Below are 20,031 nucleotides of genomic sequence, written 5' to 3' on the forward strand. Positions count from 1 at the left end.
ATAACCTGCAGATGCATCTTCAGTCTACAGAAAAGATAAGAATTCACAGTCAGAGGATCTGATTCTGTCCATGGACTGGTAGATGGTCTTTTCTAGAGTACAGTCTGAGGCACTGTACATATATATATCTATCGTCTCCTGTCCCTCTAATCTGTTGCCACCACAGTTTTCTGTCCCTGTCTCTAACAGGGCATGAGCACAGGATAAAGTCCATTGTAGATTTGCTATTACAACAGGGTTCTAGATGCTACTTTCAAACAAGTCACAGTATTCTCTAAGAAAGAGCACAAAATTTGTTAATGACAGTACAGAGCTCAGTATATTCAACCTCTCAATCATACTTTCCCAGTGAATGATAATTTTTGACCTTGACCACAAGGAATTATACACTCTCTTGTCATAACTTGGACAGTGAGGGATTGTAATATGCAAATCTTCAGAAAGCAAAGAGATATTGTTCAATATTGAGGGTACACCTGAGTGTTCCATCTTCCCTTCAGAGTGTAATGTCTCACCAAAAATCTCTCATGCTGATTAACCTTCTGGTATCACTACACTTTCAGTACATGAATAAAAACTGAAGATTTAGCTTGGCAAAGAACCATTATATTTTTAATTACATAATTTTATGTTTAGCCATTTTATGCTTATGTTTTGCTGAGATGCAAGAAACATACTTTGATTAAGAGCACTTTAAAAACTAAATAATAACAGCAAGGAGGGATGACTGCATGTTTACCTGCTGGTTACATCTCAGCTCGTTTATTTGAAATGAAGTAAGAAACAAGTGATTCTTCAAATCTATGTCTAACTTCAAAATCAGAATTTTCACTCTCCTTGCTTTTACATTAAAGCCTCTTGCCTGCTGAGGACAAGGCACAACCAAGCAAAATTTGGTGTTAGCTTCAGGAGACTTACATGGAATTAGAATTTCATAAAAATTTCAATTCCTCAAAATGGCAGAAGATGTCTGGCATGTGAGAGGGGTGGGCAGAGGAACGTCAAAGGCACAGCCATACTCTCTAATGTCAGCTCTTCTTTTTGTTTATGTCACAGCGAAGTCTTAATTAAACACTATATTAAAAACATTTCCTAAATTTTGATTGCTTGACTTCACATCCAGGGCTGGTTTTTAACATTGTCATTCACAATGTCTCAAATAAATGCTTTAAATCGGCATATTTGCTGCATCATTAAGGAAGTTTGGACCTTCCTTATTTTCAAAGCAGATGTCTTTAGTTTCTCTAGAAAACTACCGAGCTCGAGTCTGTTCAGAGGTCTACAGTAGACAGGAATGAGAGAAGAGGACCATAAGCCAAGACCCAGCATCCCTTAAAGGACTTCTCTGCAGTCCCACGTTCAGCAACAGGACAAATCCCAGCTGCTGCGCACCCTGTTGCCCGCAGGCCGGAGCGCTCCCGTTCATTCCCGAGGCTGGAGGACAGGACAACCAGCAGGTGGAGCTTTAGGGTTATCCAAGAAGACACAGCATTGATGAGAAAGTTGCTCTTAACCGCATCCCCACCGCCGGCCGCGCCAGGGGAGCGGAGCCGCTCAGAGCCGAGGCACGGGCGCTGCCATCCTTCTGGACAACTCGCCAAGCCCGGTCTGGACAAACAACTCCACCCGGGCACCTGCTGCATCTGCCCGGCGGGACACACGGAGCACACCCGGGCTCAGCAGCCGGCTCGGGCACCGCTGCCTCCGCCAGCTCGTGTGCCCCCCGTCCTCAGCCTCGGAAGTGCCCACTGTGCTCACTCCAACACAGGCACGCCCAGAGCTGGGACAGGCAGGTTTAAGCTCACTAGAGGTACACTCAGAGCAATAACGCAAATATTATTTCTGTGTATCGTTTCATCCTTTGCAAAACAAGGTTAATTCCTATGAAACTGTTTGTGCTTTGTCTGGAAACGCAGAGAAGGAATCAGAAGTGAGTAACAACAGGGAAATCCTGTCTTCTACTACCCTGCAGTATTTCCAGCTACCTTAAATACATACACAAGTTTATTTGAAGTTGCTCTCACCTTGTAAAGTTTGACCCTGACTTTACAAGGAACACATATAAATAGAAAAGTATTTTTTTCCTCATTTTATAGCCTCCCCCTCTAGTATCTCTCCATTTGCTAGTGTTTAGGCACTAGGTATCCCCTGAAGGAATTTACTGTCTCCTACATTACTGGCCAACATTTTGGGCTTACCTGCTTCTTTTAACACACATGTACACCCACACTGCACTCCAAAAACATCAACTGCTCTGTGTAATGTGGTTGTTATAGTGCAGCCTTCCCTTGGAATCCCTAAGCTGAAAATCAGTGATAGGTACAACTACATATGGGTGAGAGAGCAAGTGCTGTGGGCCACCTATGGCTTCCAGTGATGAATGGCTGCAGATGCACAAATTAATACAGAGGTGGTTAATTATAATTATCAGTTTCTCACTTAGAAAATGCATCCCTTCCTTACCTCTCCCCCAACACTCCCCAGGGTTTTGCTGATTTAGAAACTCACAGCCACTGTACTGAGACAAACCAAAATCCACAGTCCCTACCACATTTAGGACCTAAAAGTAAACTTGTTTTACCAAGAGTTGCTTTTTCCCAGGTCCACCTTCCTTCAATTCAGCCTCTTGCTTCTAACCTTTCAGCTTATCAGCATTGATTTATTTAATATAAAGTAGTGAGGTTACCTTAGATCAATTATACCTTTTTTTCTGTGCAATTTCCAATGCTTAATACATCTGCTACTGCTCAGCCGCAGGGATAACTTGTCCAGCTGGATCCTAAATTATTTCAATCCTTAATTCAATTGTATTTTTGCCACAGCCCAGCCAATGAGCATAATTCTTTTATGGCTAAGAAGCCTCTTTAGAAATAATCCAATAGCCCATATTAAAATATAGGTCATTGTGAAAACTGCCAACTGCCTGACTTGTCATAACTTTGAAGAGAGGCTTTGAGTCTCCTTTGGCATTGCTGATTCTTTTGGTGCTTGGAGGCTTAATTTTAAAACAATCAGTTCAACAAAAACAATTTACTTAGAACTGTCCAAACTACTCAATGTTAGCTGGGAAGCTAATTTGCTACTTGGTGCTGCACTTGGATAAATGCTACAACTGAGGGCAAGTGGAGGTTTCCAAGTACTAAATCAGTGCACAACTTGATGTGCCTGTTGCTATAGAACTGCAAAGGCTTTGGACAGTAAAAACAAGTAAAACCCATTCAAACCTACACATGAGGTGACCACATGAATACACCTGTGAGATGAACATGTAAACGTTAATAAGGCAAAAGATACAAAAAAAGTTCTTAAACTTTGAGTAGAAATTATTTTTGGCTCTTTGACTAATACCCACTATGAGACTTGGAGCCTTTGGAATGTTTGTATTTTTAAAGATTCAGTATATCTTTAAAAGAAATAAAGAACTGGTCTTGTTCAGTGTTTTGGAAAAGACTATTTTCAATTAGCTATTGGATTTTGTGTCTCCTGCCTCAAAAAGGTGGAATCACAGTCTCAAAAGCTTAAGGAAGTGAGTTTCCTTAGGACCACTGACAGTTGCAATGATCCTTTCTCTGAGTTAGAGCAATGGAAAGATCAAGCTAGAGCAATAGAAAGCACACCTTCCCTTAGTGAAAAGGCAAGTTTATTTAGCATAATTCAATTTTTTCTGAGTACTTTTAGAAAAGTTAAAAATGAGAAACAGAATTTAGATAATGAGGCTTTCATTTACACATCTCCTCTCCAGATCTGTGCATACCATTCTCACTGGCCACAAAGAGAGTTTTGTTTCTGTACCATAGGAGGTAACTCGGTACCAAATAGTGATATTAGGCCTAGTAGAAAACACCAACCATCAATAATTTAAATGTTTTCACTGTTTGGACTTTAGTGTGATGACTGAAATCAGCTGTTTTTCATTTGGCAAAAGAATCAGTCCTATTGTGTCATCAGGTATATGGGCATGATGGCTCTTAAACTGAATGAGGCTACACAAAGATTGGCTTTGAATGTTCAGCAATCAGTACAGTAAACGATAAACTTAAAATCAGAAGCCTATATTAAGGTACCTGTTTCAAATTAAGCAGGATATCAGACTCATCCTCAGTCTTTGTTTGCAGCCTGCACAATTGGACATATTTTACTTGCTGTACAAGCAGAGATATCAGCAAGAGACTGGCACCAAGAGAAAGGACAGGTCCTCCCAGCAAGCAAGGACAGATTGCTTCTGGGTTTTTGTTTACTCTTTTCAACAGGAGGAAAATAATACCCAGCACCTTGCCATCAGTGCTGCAATAAAAAAATCTAATCTCGAGACCTTCTGAATTCAAGGAATTTTCGTATCATGAGATGTTTTGGGTCCTCTCTCAATCCAGCTTTGGACATCGAGCAAGGTGTCTTGTTCTGGGTCTGCAGAGGACAGAAATTACAAAGTGTCTTGCAAAAGCCTTGATTTAGGGAGATGCAAATAATCCTATGACCACACAGAGCTCCCAAGTTAAAAGGCTTTTCACAAATTCTATCCATAGGTGCATAAGCACAGAAAACTCCTACATGTGAAACGAGCTTCCCAAAGGAAGACAGATTAATCTGGCACCTTGTTCTGATAACTGCCTTTTATAAAAGCAAGGAAAACGTGGTAGATATTAATCTATCACGACTTTACAAAAGTAGCTGCTGCAATGACACTTGTAATTGTTAGTCTGAGCAGAAGACGTGGAGATAAATAGAATTGTTAAGACAAGAAAAGAACTGACTAAAGAGGATATAATACTATGTTGTGCTATAAGGATAATTACAGGCTTGGAGTGAGATTACCCATCCTGAAAGATCTGTTAACGGGAATGATCTTATTAAATATTTGCATTAATAATATGCACCCAAAAGTTTGTGCTTGATAATGAAATTTGGAGATGATGAAGTTGGCAGGCAATATTGAATTAGTGAAGAATGGGACTCGCATGGGGAAAAAAAAGGAAACATAACAGAAATTAATGGAAGCAGACAGAGTAAAATGTTAAACCTGGCCTTTAAGAATTAAAGAAGTGATGGAGCAGAATGACTTCAGTGTTTATAACTTATCTATAGACAAACATTTAATACAGGTTTGAAAAAGGCAAGTGTGATCCTCTCCTCTTTGAAGTCTTGGCTGATAGTCCTGGGAATCATTACTATTTCACTCAAGGTTCGTAAGACTCCATCTGAAATCTAGGCCATGTTTCCTCAGGAAAGGTTTATTTCAACCAGAAAAAAAGAAAGATTACACAGACATGACATGGTGAACTTGGAGGAAGCACTACAGAGAACCCAAGTGTACTGGTTCTCTTACTGTTCAAAGCAGAGATCAAAGCAGAGACTAGATCAGTGTGTGTGCCCTGGTTCCCTTTTGGACCCTGCACAAGTCCAAAGGAAGGGAGGACTGTTATGACTGTTATAAAATGATATATGTTATAAAATTATAAAGATGTCATGGGATAGCTTTCTGGGATGACACTGATGGCCCTCATGAAGAAAGTCATCTGATGCCAGAGGTAACAGGTAAAATTAGCTTTGGAGGTGTGTATTTGTGACAATCTCAAGCAACTTGATAAGGAAGATACAAATGCTACTATCACAAGAAACAGGGAGAGGCCTTGTCTTCCCCTACAACCTGGCATGTTTGCATAAACAGAATGCTAGAACACTGTGGAGTGATTTTGTAATATTTATTTTCAGTCTGAAGACAGTTTGTAGCATGACAGGCACTGTCAAAATGCAGGGTTGGACCAACCCAAACAGGCCCTTCTCAGTGAAAGAAAGGTCTCTTTAGCTCTAAGGAAGAGATACTATGACAACAGCCTACTAACAATAGAACAATAGAATACAGAGCTTTTAAATACTGAGTAAACACTAGATTTGGAATGGCATTATGATTTTAGAGACACTATGAAGCAAACCTGCCCAACTCACTCGTAAAATTCCAAGTAGCTGGAGCTAATATATTGACTTTCATCAAAAGATGTCCAATACGGTCTACAGCATGGTATCCTTTACCTGCTAACCTAGAAAGATGGGCACCCCTGCCAATGCCATGTTCCTATCACTGCGAAATTGTTTTAACATTGATTTAGTCAGAAGGCTTTGTTCCCAGTTCCCACAGCAACTGGCTATTTCCCAAGTTTCTTCTATCACAGAACGACCAAACTTAACTTTATTCAACTTATGCACTTTGTTTGAGAAATGTTTAGTCTTTTAGTGCTGGTGAGCCCCAAGGCCCAAATGAGCTCAGAGTTTCTGTGGATGTACCAGGATGTGAAATTAAATACTTAGCGTATATAACCCCTGCCCCTTTTCCTCTTTTCATTATATCTTAGGTTAGAATAAGAAACTGATGTCCTGAGTCTGCAAATCCAAATCCCAGTTCTCACAAGCAACTTCATCATACAAACCTGCTCATAAAACAACATCCTAAACTCCAGGTCTCTAGTTCCCACTGCATTCACTGCTTTGACAGTTAGAATTCTTCTCACTTTCTAACTAAATTTTCATGATTCCGTTGTCTTTTGGTTTAAATGGTGGCAGTGTATTTTTTTCTCGTGACATTTACCTCGATTTATTTATAAAGCAATCATATCCCTGCTCAGTCACTGTTTTGTTTGGCTCAGCTGCCAAGCTCTTGCACCAAGTGTATCAGACATCACATGAAGCAAGACTCTTTCAGATTCACCAACTGTAAAGTGCAAGTTTCAGCATATTTAAACACTGTTTGATACTGCCCTTCTCAAAAAGATGGTTCACAGGAAGGACAATAGCCAGCCTCTGTAGTTCTGTAGTATCAGTGGCAGAGGGCTGTGCTGCCAAGCTGGAGAATTCAAACCCTGCTGCCAACAAGCACAGTAAGCCTTCACACCACCAGCAAATGGAGATCTGGAAGCACAAACTAAATTGTTGTTCATTGGAGGTTTTTTTTCTTCACAGACACTAATGTGTGAGAGTGACAACTTCAGCTTACTGTTAGAGCATATAGTATATTCTCCAATACATTGAGAGAATGATAGACAGGAATTTGAATAATTAATGACTATTTTCTGAAGTAAATTACAGCCTTTTTCCCAGCTGACAGTGGAATATCACTAACACCCTGCCATCTTGCCTGGCTACATTGAGGTTTCTAAATACAATATTCCCTTCTCTGACTTCAACTTCACCCACTGTCAGCCTCCATTAGGCATAACAAGATCCAGACAGATTCAAGATTAAGCAACTTTTCTATAAAATCCAATTGAGCACTTTCTTACCTTGAGGGTGCAGCAGATATTGCATTAACCAGATTGTGCACGCTTTCCATGCAAGAACTAAAGGCACATATATATACACATGTATGTATATATATATATATATATATATATATATGCAGAGTGACTTAATTCTCTTAGGAAATAAGCAGGGGCTTTCTAGATTCCTCCCAACATAGACATCATGATCAGGCTCAGCTAATTGAGACCTTGTGGGGAAAAGGGTGTTCCTTAGCAAGGCCTTATTTTTCCAGAAGCCATATGGAAGTGCTGTTGTCTAGTGCAGAAAGTCCATGCAGATCATTAAGGCAGCAATAGTCACGTGGAGAGAGGGGAACCAGGTTTAAAAAGCTCCTTACTGGCTAGGCTACACCTTCAACTCCCAGAGAGACTGCAGTCCCTGAGTGGTGGAACAAAGAAGGAGGAATCCCCTTCAGCCATCTTCCCCCTCCCCATAGGTACCAGGGAATGGGACAGAGACATCCTCAGTGCTACCTGGTGAGTCTGTTATCAAGATGGTTTTAGGGCTCTGCAGAGCAGGGGCTCCCTTTTTTGTCCGAAAGAGAACATGTCCTTTATTTGCTGTGGGAGAATGGGTGTGCAGGGTCATTTAAATGCAGGGGAGCAGGGGTATATTTGGGGGCACTGCACCTAACATGGGTATGTGTTGGATGGATGTGGTGGAAGGAGTGAGGGATGGTGTGAGGACTGGGCAGCAGTGTAGCTGCACATGAGCATGGTCCCATGGGCTGTGCTGCACAGGCAAACAGCAAGTGTTTATAGGGCAGAGCATGTCCCTGACAGGAGAGAGAAAAGTCTTATGTGGTGTATTTGAAGAAGATGAGCACAGGAAATCACAGAGCAACCAAAGGAGACCACACGAGCTGTATGTGCTAAGCACCCAATTGCTCTGAAGCAGTATAGCCACTGCTGAAATACTTCACCGAGATCCTGGAGCTTGAACCAAGTGGTTTTTGTGAAGACAGAACACCCCCAAATTTTCAGCTGCTGTCTTACTAGCATCTTGGTAATCTGTGGCCTAAAGAGAGGAGGGGAGGATGCCAATAAGTGAACTTTAATTCTGAGATGGGATTCTTTTTAACGTTACAAGTTCGCAGAGAAATCTCATATTCCTTGTGAACTCTGACTAGTGCCTCTTTATATATTACCACACTGCATTATCAATCCTAGCAGAGTGAATAGAATGGTAGGCTGCAACACCTCTGAGAATGCTCTGCGGTTTGACCTGTTCTCACTGATGCCAAGCAGAAGGGAAGCTGCTTAGTGTTGGGGAGAGGAAGCCAGTTTCTGCCTTTTGTGTTTAAATTTTATTCCCTTAACTGACACTGAATGTAGAGTTACCATTCACAGCTGTAACAAGAAGAGTTCTTGAAAACCCCTTTCTGCAGCTGTATTTGCTGTATTGCCAACTTTTGGCACCAATCACTGCTCTGCCAGATAATTGTTTACATGTAAAAGACTCACATTCCATTTGAAATAGCGGCAAATAGTTAATGCCTTACAAATACCTCAACCCGACAACTGAATTCTACCAGCCTCACTCTTGCCATGACAGAAAAAGCTGGCCATCCATCAGTCCTGGCGTAGGAGCATTAGCAGCGTCCGGCTCTGCTCTTCAGCCTGCACCCTACCGCGTTCTGATACCAAAAGCCAAATTGTACTGTTTAACTAAAGCCACTCTAGCGGACAGGGCAGAGCCGCTGTAGCGTAGCTCAGCCGCCAAAGGAGGGAAGCGGGCGATCCAAACAGGCTGTACCTGTTGCCTGCAAGCGGCACTTCCAGCTTGCCTGCCCGGGGATGCGTGTTTGGGCTGGCGGGAAGGAGCCACTCCGCAGTCAGCGGCAGGACGAACCCGCAGTGTCCAGCTCGGGGGGAAGCGCCGGCCGGTGCGGAGTCGGGAGCTGCCGGTGCCGCCCCAGGTGCGGGCGCGGCTCCGCCGCTCCCCGGCGGAGGAAGGGCGCGGGCAGCCCCGCTCCCCGGGGGCGCCCCGGTCCCCCCTCTCCCGCCTCATTTGCATGGCTCTTATTACGGCCGTGCCTCGCTCCCGCCGCGCTGACACCGCCGGGCTGAGCGCGGAGTCGCCTCCAGCGGGAAGGCACTTCCGTTATCTGCGCGCCCCTCCTCAGCCCCGCTCTCTCTCTCCCTGGATGTTTAAGGCGAGGATGAACAAACAGGTCCAGCCCGAGCGCAAAGTGTCGGTGGTGGCCCCCTTGCCGGACCGCGCGGGGCCGCCGCCCCCGAAGAAGGACGTGGAGCTGATCCTGGTGAAGGAGCACAACGGGGTGCAGTACACCAGCAGCAGCCTCCTGCCCGCCGCCCCCGCGCCGCGCTACGGCCCCCAGGACAGGGAGACCTGGGGCAAGAAGATCGACTTCCTCCTCTCCGTCATCGGCTTCGCCGTGGACCTGGCCAACGTCTGGCGATTTCCATACCTCTGCTACAAAAATGGAGGGGGTAAGAGCACCGCTTGCGAGGTCTTCTTTTCCCCCGTCCCCCGCGCCCCGCCGCGCCGCACCGCCGCAAGGGCAGCATCCCCCTCTCTTCTTCCCGGAGTTTCTGGGAGAAAGCCGAGGCTCACACCCCGCGGTGCCCGGCCGCGGTGCCGGAGGGCGAAGGGAGGAGCGGCGGCACTGCCCCGGCGCTCCCCCGCTCCTCCCTTCGCCTCCCGGCCGGCGGGGACCCGCCGCGGCCCCGGGAGCGCTCGGGGCGCCGCTCCCGCCGCGCCGCTCGACCCACCCCACTCGCGGGAAGGATTGCTCGCACACCCCTCGAAGTTTAACTTAGTTTCGAGCACGGGCGTATTTCCCTTCTGGTGCCTCTTCAGCCTGTTAACACTTTTTTTTTTTTTTCGTTCGCAAAAAATAGCACCAAAAGGGGAAAGAAAAAATTAAAAAAAAAAAAACCAAACCAAAAACACTCAAGCAGAAAAACAGCATCTAGAAGAGCTAGCGCCGGACCACTGAAAGGTTTCGTGGGGGTAGTTTTAACGTGGAATCGGGATTTCTGCCCTCCGTTCTGCAGCGTGGGTGTTCTCCCCCCCTCCAAAGTAGATAGGAGACTTGTTACAAACAAAACCTCACCTCCTGCACAGTTTGGCAATGGCAACAACAAAAAAATTACACGCAACAACTACGGTTGGCTCAGATTGTCTTCGGTAAAACCTTAACTCATCATCCCCTTTCATCTCCCTGAAATACGCTGTGTTGTCAGTGATGACTCCAGACTGTGATGGAGTAACACCATCTGCAAGCCGGGCAGGTGCCTGGGGTGCTTTCAAATCACACATAGGAAGAACAGACCCTGCCTGGCAGATGGAGGACTGTTTGTGTGAACGATGCAGATAGAAGAACTGATAGATAGAAAGCACGTTCTGTGAGATAGTTATGTATGTATATAGTGATAACGTGGTTGCCTGGTGATAAAGGCTAATGGGTCACTTGTGGCATAAAATACTTGCTTCCTGTGAAAATAGGAATGCAGGATGGATGGGAAAATCCCTATCAAATAACATGGAATTATACTTAACAGGTTACTAGTGCTACTGAAACACTCAGTCAAGTTTGGAACCTCCAAAACTTCTGAGAGGAGTTAGAAAATCTCTCTGCTCACCACCCAGACAGGCTGAAGAAAGTAGTTAGTAGAGAAAAATAACCTCCACCCTTATTTCGTTATGTCCAAAAATAGTTCTAGCCACTCACACTGTAGCAGCACAATGCATCATGAACCCAGCAGGCTTCCACGGTGTCAGGTGCAGGTGTGGCAGCAGCATCATTCATACCACTCAGTATATATGCACCATTTCCAGATCTCCAGGTCACCTGGCAATTTTTAGGAAGACAGATATATTCCCCTATCTCACATTGCCCAAGGTGACACCCAGAGTGCCTGACCTCTTTTCTGTTGTCTCTTGGGTCACTAAGTTTCTTAACCTGCTTCCTTTATAATTTATTGCCAGCTCAGGCACAGGAGGTAACAGTCTGCAAGTCTCTTGCATTTTGTTTGGTCGCTGTGTATTATTCTGTGTCATTTCAGCTAGAGAAACCTGAGTTTTCCTTAGCATCTTCTGATTCAAATACTTCCAAAGGGCAGTGGAGAGAAAGCTGATACAGCTACAAGAGGTACCTTTCAGTGAAAAGTTTGCACCAATTCTTCAATATCAAAGTAAAATCAGACCCTTACAAGCAAAGGTAGAGAGGCCCTGTGCTATCCGAGTCTATAGAATGACTGAGAACTATTTACTGCTACAGAGATCAAACACTGTGGTGTCTTAAAAATTTTCCATCCGTTGCCTCTTACGTTGGACATACATATCAGTTTTGGTTAATAGAACTCTTGTAGGAGATTCAGGCTCTAAAAGTACTTTACTGAATTTCAAGCCACCTCAGTCCCCTTCTTTCTTTCAAACTGGGTTTGGGAACTTGTTTGCTTTATGAGTAAATTTTCCTTCAAGACCATAGAACATCAGGCAATGGGCAGAGCTATATTTATATATATATATATGTATAAATAAACATAAACACACATTTATTTATTTATTTTCCCCCACAATGCTATTGCAGCAGGGAACCTTTCTAGCACTAGCCCAACTTTTGCTGCCTCAAAAGGATAATACAATGGGTTCCATGTAGTTGCTATGTATCCCCATACTGAAGATGTAATAAAGGTACATGGGTATAGACATGGAGAAAATTTAATTTCATTGTCTTTGTAGTTTTTCTGGACTTTTGAGTAAACTAAAAGGATAAATTCAGAAGGTGTTTCTGTATTTGTATAGCATGTTCCAGACTTACCCTTAAAAAAAAAATTACAAGATGCTCGTAGTAGGATTACAGTTTGTCTTTTGATATTTATAAGACACTACTAGATACAGGAAAAACCAACACAACAGATTAAATTTGAATTGGATAGTATGTATAAAGTAAATGAGTGGAAGGTAAAGGGTTTCCTTTCCTCTTCCTTCCTCAGTTTCTTTTTACTCTGAAAGCCTCAGCAATTACTCAGCCTCGGGGATTTAACTAGAACTGACTTTAGACAGTCAGTTGTGGGTTATGAACTTGTATATCTTCAACAGATTGATACAAAATAGGCAGTGAAATGGAAGCGTGTTGCAATGCCCTAAATCCCAGGTCAGCATAGCTTGTGCTATCTAACAAAAAGAAATTCTGTAACCTTACCAAAAGCTACACTCACAGAGGTTTTACAGATGTTCCTAGAAGTCAAAAAACAATGTCACGCACATGGAAGTGGTGGAAAATGGCATCTCCCTTTACAGATGAAAAAAGTGAGGTGGGTGACATATGGACTGCTAAGTTCCTAAGGTTGGCTGTGATTAATTTAAGATGCCTGCAGACACATTAAGGGCCTTTCCATGCTTATAAAAATAGGTGACTCTCAATAAGGCATGAGAACTTACAAGAACTCAGAAGGAAAGTATAAATACACACTGTATTCCCTCATTCAAAGTTGAATTTTACAAGGACATGGATACATTTACACCCTATTTTTTTTACTAGGCAAGTCCTTGAGTTTCTTTCTTTAGCAAACTCTAGGGAAAGTTCCTAGAAAAAAAACAGACATAGAGGCTTTTGGGTTAGATCTGGAAGTTCCACTTATACAAAAAAGTTTACTTCAGTGAGTTTCACACCACCCAGTGGCTGCTATACAGACCTTTTATGTTAGATAACTTTGGAGACAGCACTGTCAACAAAAAGAAACATTTATATTTTAAGAAGCTTCCAGTAACAAAAAGCTGGAGAGTAAGAAGCATCCAGCAGAATTAAAACACTGAATGAATAGCCAGAAACATCTGTGTTTTGGGAGTAGCCTGCTGAGAGACCCCAATGGGACTTCTGCACAAGGATAGATGGCAGAATGTAACCCTTCTGTGAACAACTGGAATTTTTGGAATCATTCTTCTGTTATTAAAAAAAAAAAAAAAGAAAAAGAAAAATCCCCAATCTCTAGTAAGATCTAAAAAGCATTTAATTTTTTCTCTCTCTTACCTACTTTCATGAGACTTGCCTGCCTTACAAGGGCAGAGACAAATCCAGTGGCTATATTGTAATATGAAACAGGCACAGAAACCTTACAGGACAGTTTAATATGAACAGACTGGATGAGATCTTGCACTCACCAACTTCTTGGAAGAAGGATAAGTCCACTATGTGCTCTAAAGTATTTATCAGGTGACAGGGAGGCTCTGTAGAGATGGGAAAAATCTGCAAGCTCCCATTAAGCAGATCAGAGAACACTCCAAAAGAGGGAATTCTCAAGCATCACCTTGTCAGTCTGGCTGATCAACGAACACCATGACTTACATGTATTTGACTGCTTCTCACAGCACCAAGGAAAAGCACTGCTGGCAGCAAATCGAATATTTTTTGTACAGTGCATTTGTGAGAGTTTCAAGGAACAGGGCACATCACTGGAGAAATCATCAACTATGGTTATTTCTACTGGCTAGGCTCGCAGCTGCTATACTCTCATTATAACTCATTGCTGGCAAAAGCCCTTTTTTTTTTTTCTAAAAAAGAAAAAAAGACTCCTTAGCTCTCTGTAAGTCGTCAACATCAATATATTAAAAAGAATGCTTCGTAACACATCCAACCTTTTAATTGCTCCCCGACTATGTAAGAGGACATGGTGAATTTAAAAATAAGACTACTATTAAAGCTATACTCTCATCAACTTAGGGAAAGATTTACCCTGATATTTGGATTACATCTTAAATTTTACTGATGCCAAATGAAGTTGAGTAATGCCTACTATTATTAACTGATGTGCTCACAGTGGGGGAGGATGATGCTCAGTCTTAGTTAACAAAGCTATTGTAGTTTTTGTACAAGATACTTTCAGTATTAATGTTCATTTTTGTTTCCTTTTCCTCCATAGTCATAGGCAAAATTGATATTTCCCACTTAAATTTGAGGAAAAAGAATTTACCAACTTAAAGTACTTTTTTGTGAACCAAAGGATTTGCAAGGTCAGTGATGTTCAGACTACTCATTAGGAAGCATGTAATTGTTGGATTAGTCACTGGAGACTTACTGTATCATAAGAATCAGATTAAGTTTTTAATGAATTTAAGAATAGCTACAGATAAATATTTTAACAGTATTCTAGTTATAATACACACTTCTAATCTCCTCTGCAGCGTTATTTTTAAGTGTTTTCAGACAACGGTATTTCCAGAAGAAAATGTTTGCTATTGTTTGCCAGCAATCAATACACTTCAGAAGTATCTTACAGTTTATTCTGATGATCCCTTTCCTATTCACATGTTCATAAACTGTAATGCAAGACTGAGCAATCCACAGCACAGATATCAAAGGCAGCATAAAACCAAATTTGAATATTCCCAAACAGGGCCAGCACAAAGTCAGGAGCCAAGAGCTGTTATGCATTGAGAACAATATCAGTGAAGCCATCACCTCCCCCAGAGGTGGGACCCTGGTTACTGCACTGCTTCACCAAAAGCTGTGGTGCTGACTAGAGCACCTTGTCTTTCTATTGCATTCTGCCTCCTCAGTTTTGCCAAGTGTCTGCCACCAAATTTAACCATTATTTTGGGAAAGAAAATAACCTGGCACTTTACAGTTTGAAGGTGGATGACCTTTTCCTTGTAATATCAGAGTTTATATTCCAAAATAGCATTGATGATGATAATAATAATAAATCAACTTTGAAGTAATCTCACTGCAAAGCCTACGCCAAGAGTTTGACTCATCAGTCAATCAAAGCTTAGATGCAAATCTAGAGATCTTGATTTCCTAATAAGGGGGTTTCAATTCCCATTAGCACATCAAACCAGTGACCTCGGAGAGGTTAAACTGTTATGCTGATCTCCTCAGGGTGGCCATGAGCTCTGGGTTCCCAGGCATCCCCTGACATTGTGGACAATGCTCAGTTGTGTGGGGTGGCAGTACCTCCTTCCCCAGGGCCGGATTCAGTGGCTAGTTCACACTTGCCCTCTTCCCTTTCCCACTTCATCTATTCTCTTTCCTTTCCTTGATCAGCCACTAATCACCTGGTGCACACAAAGCACAGACTCACCAAGGCTCATCAGCACTGGAGTTCACATGCCAGTTGCCAGCTGCTTCTCTGAAATTCCCTGTTCTGCTCTGCATGTGTTATTGGTTCCACCAAATAAATCTTCAAAACAGTAATGTCTGCAGGTTTATAAGCTAGTGTGTCACACAGTAGCTACATATGAAACATAAAGGATAGCTGAGAAGGAAGAACTGAATCTTTCTCTCCCAAATCTTTCATAATCTTTCAATTCTGAAATTCTTCTTTCTGACTCTCAGGTATGATACCATGAAATAGTGGATAAGTGTCACACCGTATAGACCATCAGCTAAATACCTGGCTGAGCAGAAGTTATGTGTCCCTGAACAATTCTAGCAGCCTTATATTGACAATTTTACAAAGGTTCTAGAGATACACCAGCACAGAAAGGTTCTAGACAAGATGTTACACCTTGAGATGACCATCCTGTGATTGAGGCAGGGCAGGTATTCAGAACGGATCTAAAGGATGCTCCAGTCAATCATTAAAACTTGTTTTCCAGCTTTCCTGTCAATGAAAGAGCTGATGTGATCCAAATGAGCTGTTCTGACAAAAGCAGAGATACCTCTTTCTAAGTACAGTGGATGCACGTTTTAATTACCACTTGAAGCACTTTATTCTAAACTAAAAGGCAGAAAAGACAAACAGTGAACCTAAGTCTGTTGTTTGGAAATTTAAAATCTCTGCTAACGGTCTTCCCATCTTCCTTCTCCCTCCCTCACCCCTCTTCACTCCTGTATGCCCTTTTCAATTCTTTAGAGGAACTGAAGTAGTGAAATATCCCTAGAAAGCCATTCCTGCACAAGTAAATTTTGAAAGTCCCATTAGGAAGCCTTCAATGCTCACATTAACTCCTATTAAAACAAATACAGGAATTTCTTACGGTTTGGCTAGGGGTCCTGGTTTTGGATACTCATTCAAGTTAAAATAGCAGGCACTTAAGTTTCATGTGCTTCTAGTCTGCTTTCTCACTCACATCTTCTTAAGCTCTTTATTAAATTTACTGGGAGCATGGAAAATAGAAAGGCTGCATTAGGAGTGTAGCAGCCAACAGCTCTTCTTTACTAAAGAAACCAAAATATCTCTAAAGAGACTGAGACATGGTCTGTAGGGTTTTGGGGCAGAATTTCCCTTTCATCTTTTGGCAAAATACCACAAATCTGTCTATCAGTTTAGTGAATATGTGAATACAGCTCCAGCAGTCTAAAGATGTTATTTCAAGGCCAATACTTCCTCCTCATACTTAGAACAGAAATATGAAATATGAAACAGAATGTTAATACAACTATTTACACGTAAGATCAGAGGGAACATAGAGCTTTAGTGAGTGTTTAGATATGCTGTGAGGGAAATGATGATTAAAACCACTCCATAAATTACTGAACTTCTTGCTGTGAATTAAAATGGAAATGAATGACTTAAAGAATTTTGAGCAGTTCTGAGGAGCAACATCAAATAGCTCATGCCTTCAGTTTTGCTATGTCTAATGGCAAGCAAATCAGCAACTCCCAGTTGTAAAGCCTTTGTACCAGGTTAACCAATTGATTAAATAGTTAACAGCTGTAGTTTGGCTGTCTGATATCAATTTGCCCTGTAAACTACATAGCATTTACATGCATTGTCATTACTAGATGTAGTTATTAGATGATGTTGTACCTAACTGCTCTGAGCAGTGCTACAAAATAATAAACCATAACAAAATAAATTCTTGGAGATATACTTATATTAAAATATTATAATTCAGAAGGTGGGAGACAAATTTGAATGGTGTGTCTTTGTAAAACATTTCAAGGTCTTTCACTGCTACCTCGCTCTTAGTACTTTCCATTCTCTCTGTACATACAGAATCATAGAATGATTTGGGTTGGAAGGGACCTTGAAGATTATCTAGGTCCAAGCATCTAGGTCCCTGGAATCTCACAATTGAATCTCAGCTTCTTCCGGAATGTGACAAGAAAAAATATTGTTGTTGTTGTTATTATTATTATTATTATCATCATCGTTAAAGTTGTAAAAGAAACAAGTTGTTTTCAGGACAAGTCCACTGTCCAAATCCAGTTTCAGTGAAGAGTATGTAAAGAATCCAGGAACATCACACTGATTATAAACTTTCAGTTTTCCTTCCTCAGGGCATTTGAAGACAAAGGATTCCTGTTAGTAAGCTATTACCCGTGACTTGACAACCTGTAATTCCTTTCTCCAACTATAATCCCTTTATCTTCCCTTTCCTTCAAGTTAAGTCTTGAACCTTTGATGGCAAGATTTCATCCTGATTGTACAGATCTGATATACTGGTGCCAAGTCAGAATAGTTTCAAAGGAAGACTTCATGACACTCAAAATTTGACTTTCTAAAGATGGATATCTGAGTACTTCAGTAAATCAGCACCAGAAGTGCCTGGATCCTCAGTACTGCTGAATAATCCCCATTCTCATGGAAATTCTGGAGACATAACTGTAGCATAATTCAGCATCTTAACTTCTATATAGATTCAACATACTTAATTTTAAAGGTTTTGAAACCTTTAATTGATAAAAAGGGGAAAGGAGGTGGGAGGAACAGAAGGGAAACAGTTAAGTTCCTTGCCTTGCAACATATTCTTCAAGAAAACCATAGGAAAGAACCTCTTAACTACTTGTCAAAGCTATCCTTTGTTTTATTCCTTCTCCTTTCCCCTATTCTATATCTAAACAAGATTTGCAATCTCTCCTGAAGCATGACAAAGGTGACAGCACAGTAGAGCAGTGTGGGAACCAGGGTCTTCCATTCAGAAGCAGAGACTATCAGCAGGGAGGTCTGGCTATGTAAGCCACATAGTTCTTCACGCTCACATTCATCCAAAGCACACTACCAACTTCCCAGTGCATGGAATTCCGTGATAACATATTACTAAACAAAACTCAGGCAGGATTGGGCAGGCAGTTATCTGTTGCCAGTCCATAAATGTTTTTTTTACGACGAGTGTTCTGATTGCTGGTATGTAGTAAGACAAGTTGCCCTTATTATACAATAAGTCTTTTTATAGAAGACAGTAATTTTTCTAGTTCTCCTACTCCTTAAGGCTTTAGGAACACAACCACTCACTTCCAAAAGCACAAGTGATTGCAGAAGCTGTGCTCTTAATGTAGGTATTAACTGGTTTCTGTTGTGTGGCTTTTATAATTGTCTAAGAGTATATGTTAATTTAAGTGTCCAAAATAGGATTTGACACTCCCAGACCAGTGGTGTTAGACTACACAAGCATAAAGCCTTTCTTGGAATGCTTTGTTATAGTACAGCATCAGAAGAGCAGTACTGGTTTGATCTCACCCCTCTGAAGGACACAGGAGTTGTGATTTCGACAGCAGAAGAGTATTGCCTTTATTTCAGAGGTGGAGAAAATTATTGCATGATTTCCAAGCACTGGGTGCCGTGTCTTGCTAGTTTGATGAACAGCATTTTTGTCAATGACATACAGGAGGGATTGTGGCTGGGCAATTGCACAGAATTCATCTTTACTGAAGATGGCAGAACTGTGGGAATGAGCTGATTTTCTGGCCCACAGGCAGCACAGAAGAATGCACCCTCTCTGCCTGCCTCCCTGACCATCCAGACAAACCGTTTCCTTGGGCCCCGTGGACATACTGAAAAAAAGCAGCTGAGAATTGTGCATCTTATTTTTTGCTGGCTATTTTTACTTTATTCTGCACCTCCTGAACTATCTGAGTGCGTAGAGCACTCTTCAGTGATTTAACTTTTATTTCTCTTTCCTCCCTTTCTCTTCTGTAATGAAAGACCTCCTGCAATGTCTATCCTGAAGCATGCCAACGGTGACAGCCCTTAAGATCCATATCTCAGGGAAAAAGAAGGATGCTGATTCTAGTCAAATTCCAGTTAAATAAAAAAAAAGGGGAAGAGGCTGGACTTTTTCTGGCACACCACTCTACCGAGTAGAATAACGGAAAACGTTTTTCAGACCACAAGGTGGAGCAGTAGATCCTTATAGATGTTGGGAGATCCTATTAATGTCACAGCAACCTACTGCATTTATGAAAAAAAAAAAAATTTCTGGAGGACCTGACAGGGTGGCTCATGACTCTTAAATACAGAGCTGTCCCTTAATAGCAATGATAATTCCCAAAGAGACCCTTCTTGCATTTCCTGATTCATTTCATCTAATAGGATATTACAGGAGTGGCAGCTTTTAGTGGTGCCTAATTCACACAAAGGACTTCACTTATCAGCATGGCCACAATGACAGGAAGGAGACAATCCATTGATAACAAGGTGTTACCCCCTGAACACACCTTTTTTAAAATGAGTGCAACATTAAAATGGCAATATATTCTATTCCCCCCAAGGAATGATACAGGTGGTATCATTTCCAGCAGGTCTCAGCATCTTTTCTTCTTGGCAGAGGCATCATTATTTCACAAAACAATAATTTCACAATTAAGTATGTTGGGCTTACTATGATATTAGAAAGTTCAATGCCAAATGTCACCAAAACATCAAGTTCACAGCTTAGAAGCTACTCAAAAATATCTTTGCTATGTGACTGTTCATCAGCATGCAGGACTGTGTCTGTCTACTGGTGGTCAGTAAGACTGATGCTAGAAGAAAGCTCAAGAGCTTGTGCCCTCAGCTGAGGAGTGATTACAGCTGTACACAGGCATCTTCTTTCTACAGTTTATCA

General features: G+C 41.8%; 1 protein-coding gene across 1 annotated transcript in view; it reads left to right on the top strand.

The window, feature by feature from the left end:
• The first annotated feature begins 9,364 nt into the window (after nt 1-9,364).
• The window catches only part of SLC6A2 (solute carrier family 6 member 2), a 67,125-nt gene continuing 56,458 nt past the window's right edge, over nt 9,365-20,031 (top strand). The window contains exon 1 of the mRNA XM_032701474.1: nt 9,365-9,743. Within this exon, the coding sequence (XP_032557365.1) occupies nt 9,437-9,743 (307 nt within the window). The 5' untranslated portion in view covers nt 9,365-9,436. The remainder of the gene's footprint in view (nt 9,744-20,031) is intronic.

This window comes from Chiroxiphia lanceolata, chromosome 13 (genome assembly GCF_009829145.1).
Source record: "Chiroxiphia lanceolata isolate bChiLan1 chromosome 13, bChiLan1.pri, whole genome shotgun sequence".
Classification (NCBI taxonomy): domain Eukaryota; kingdom Metazoa; phylum Chordata; class Aves; order Passeriformes; family Pipridae; genus Chiroxiphia; species Chiroxiphia lanceolata.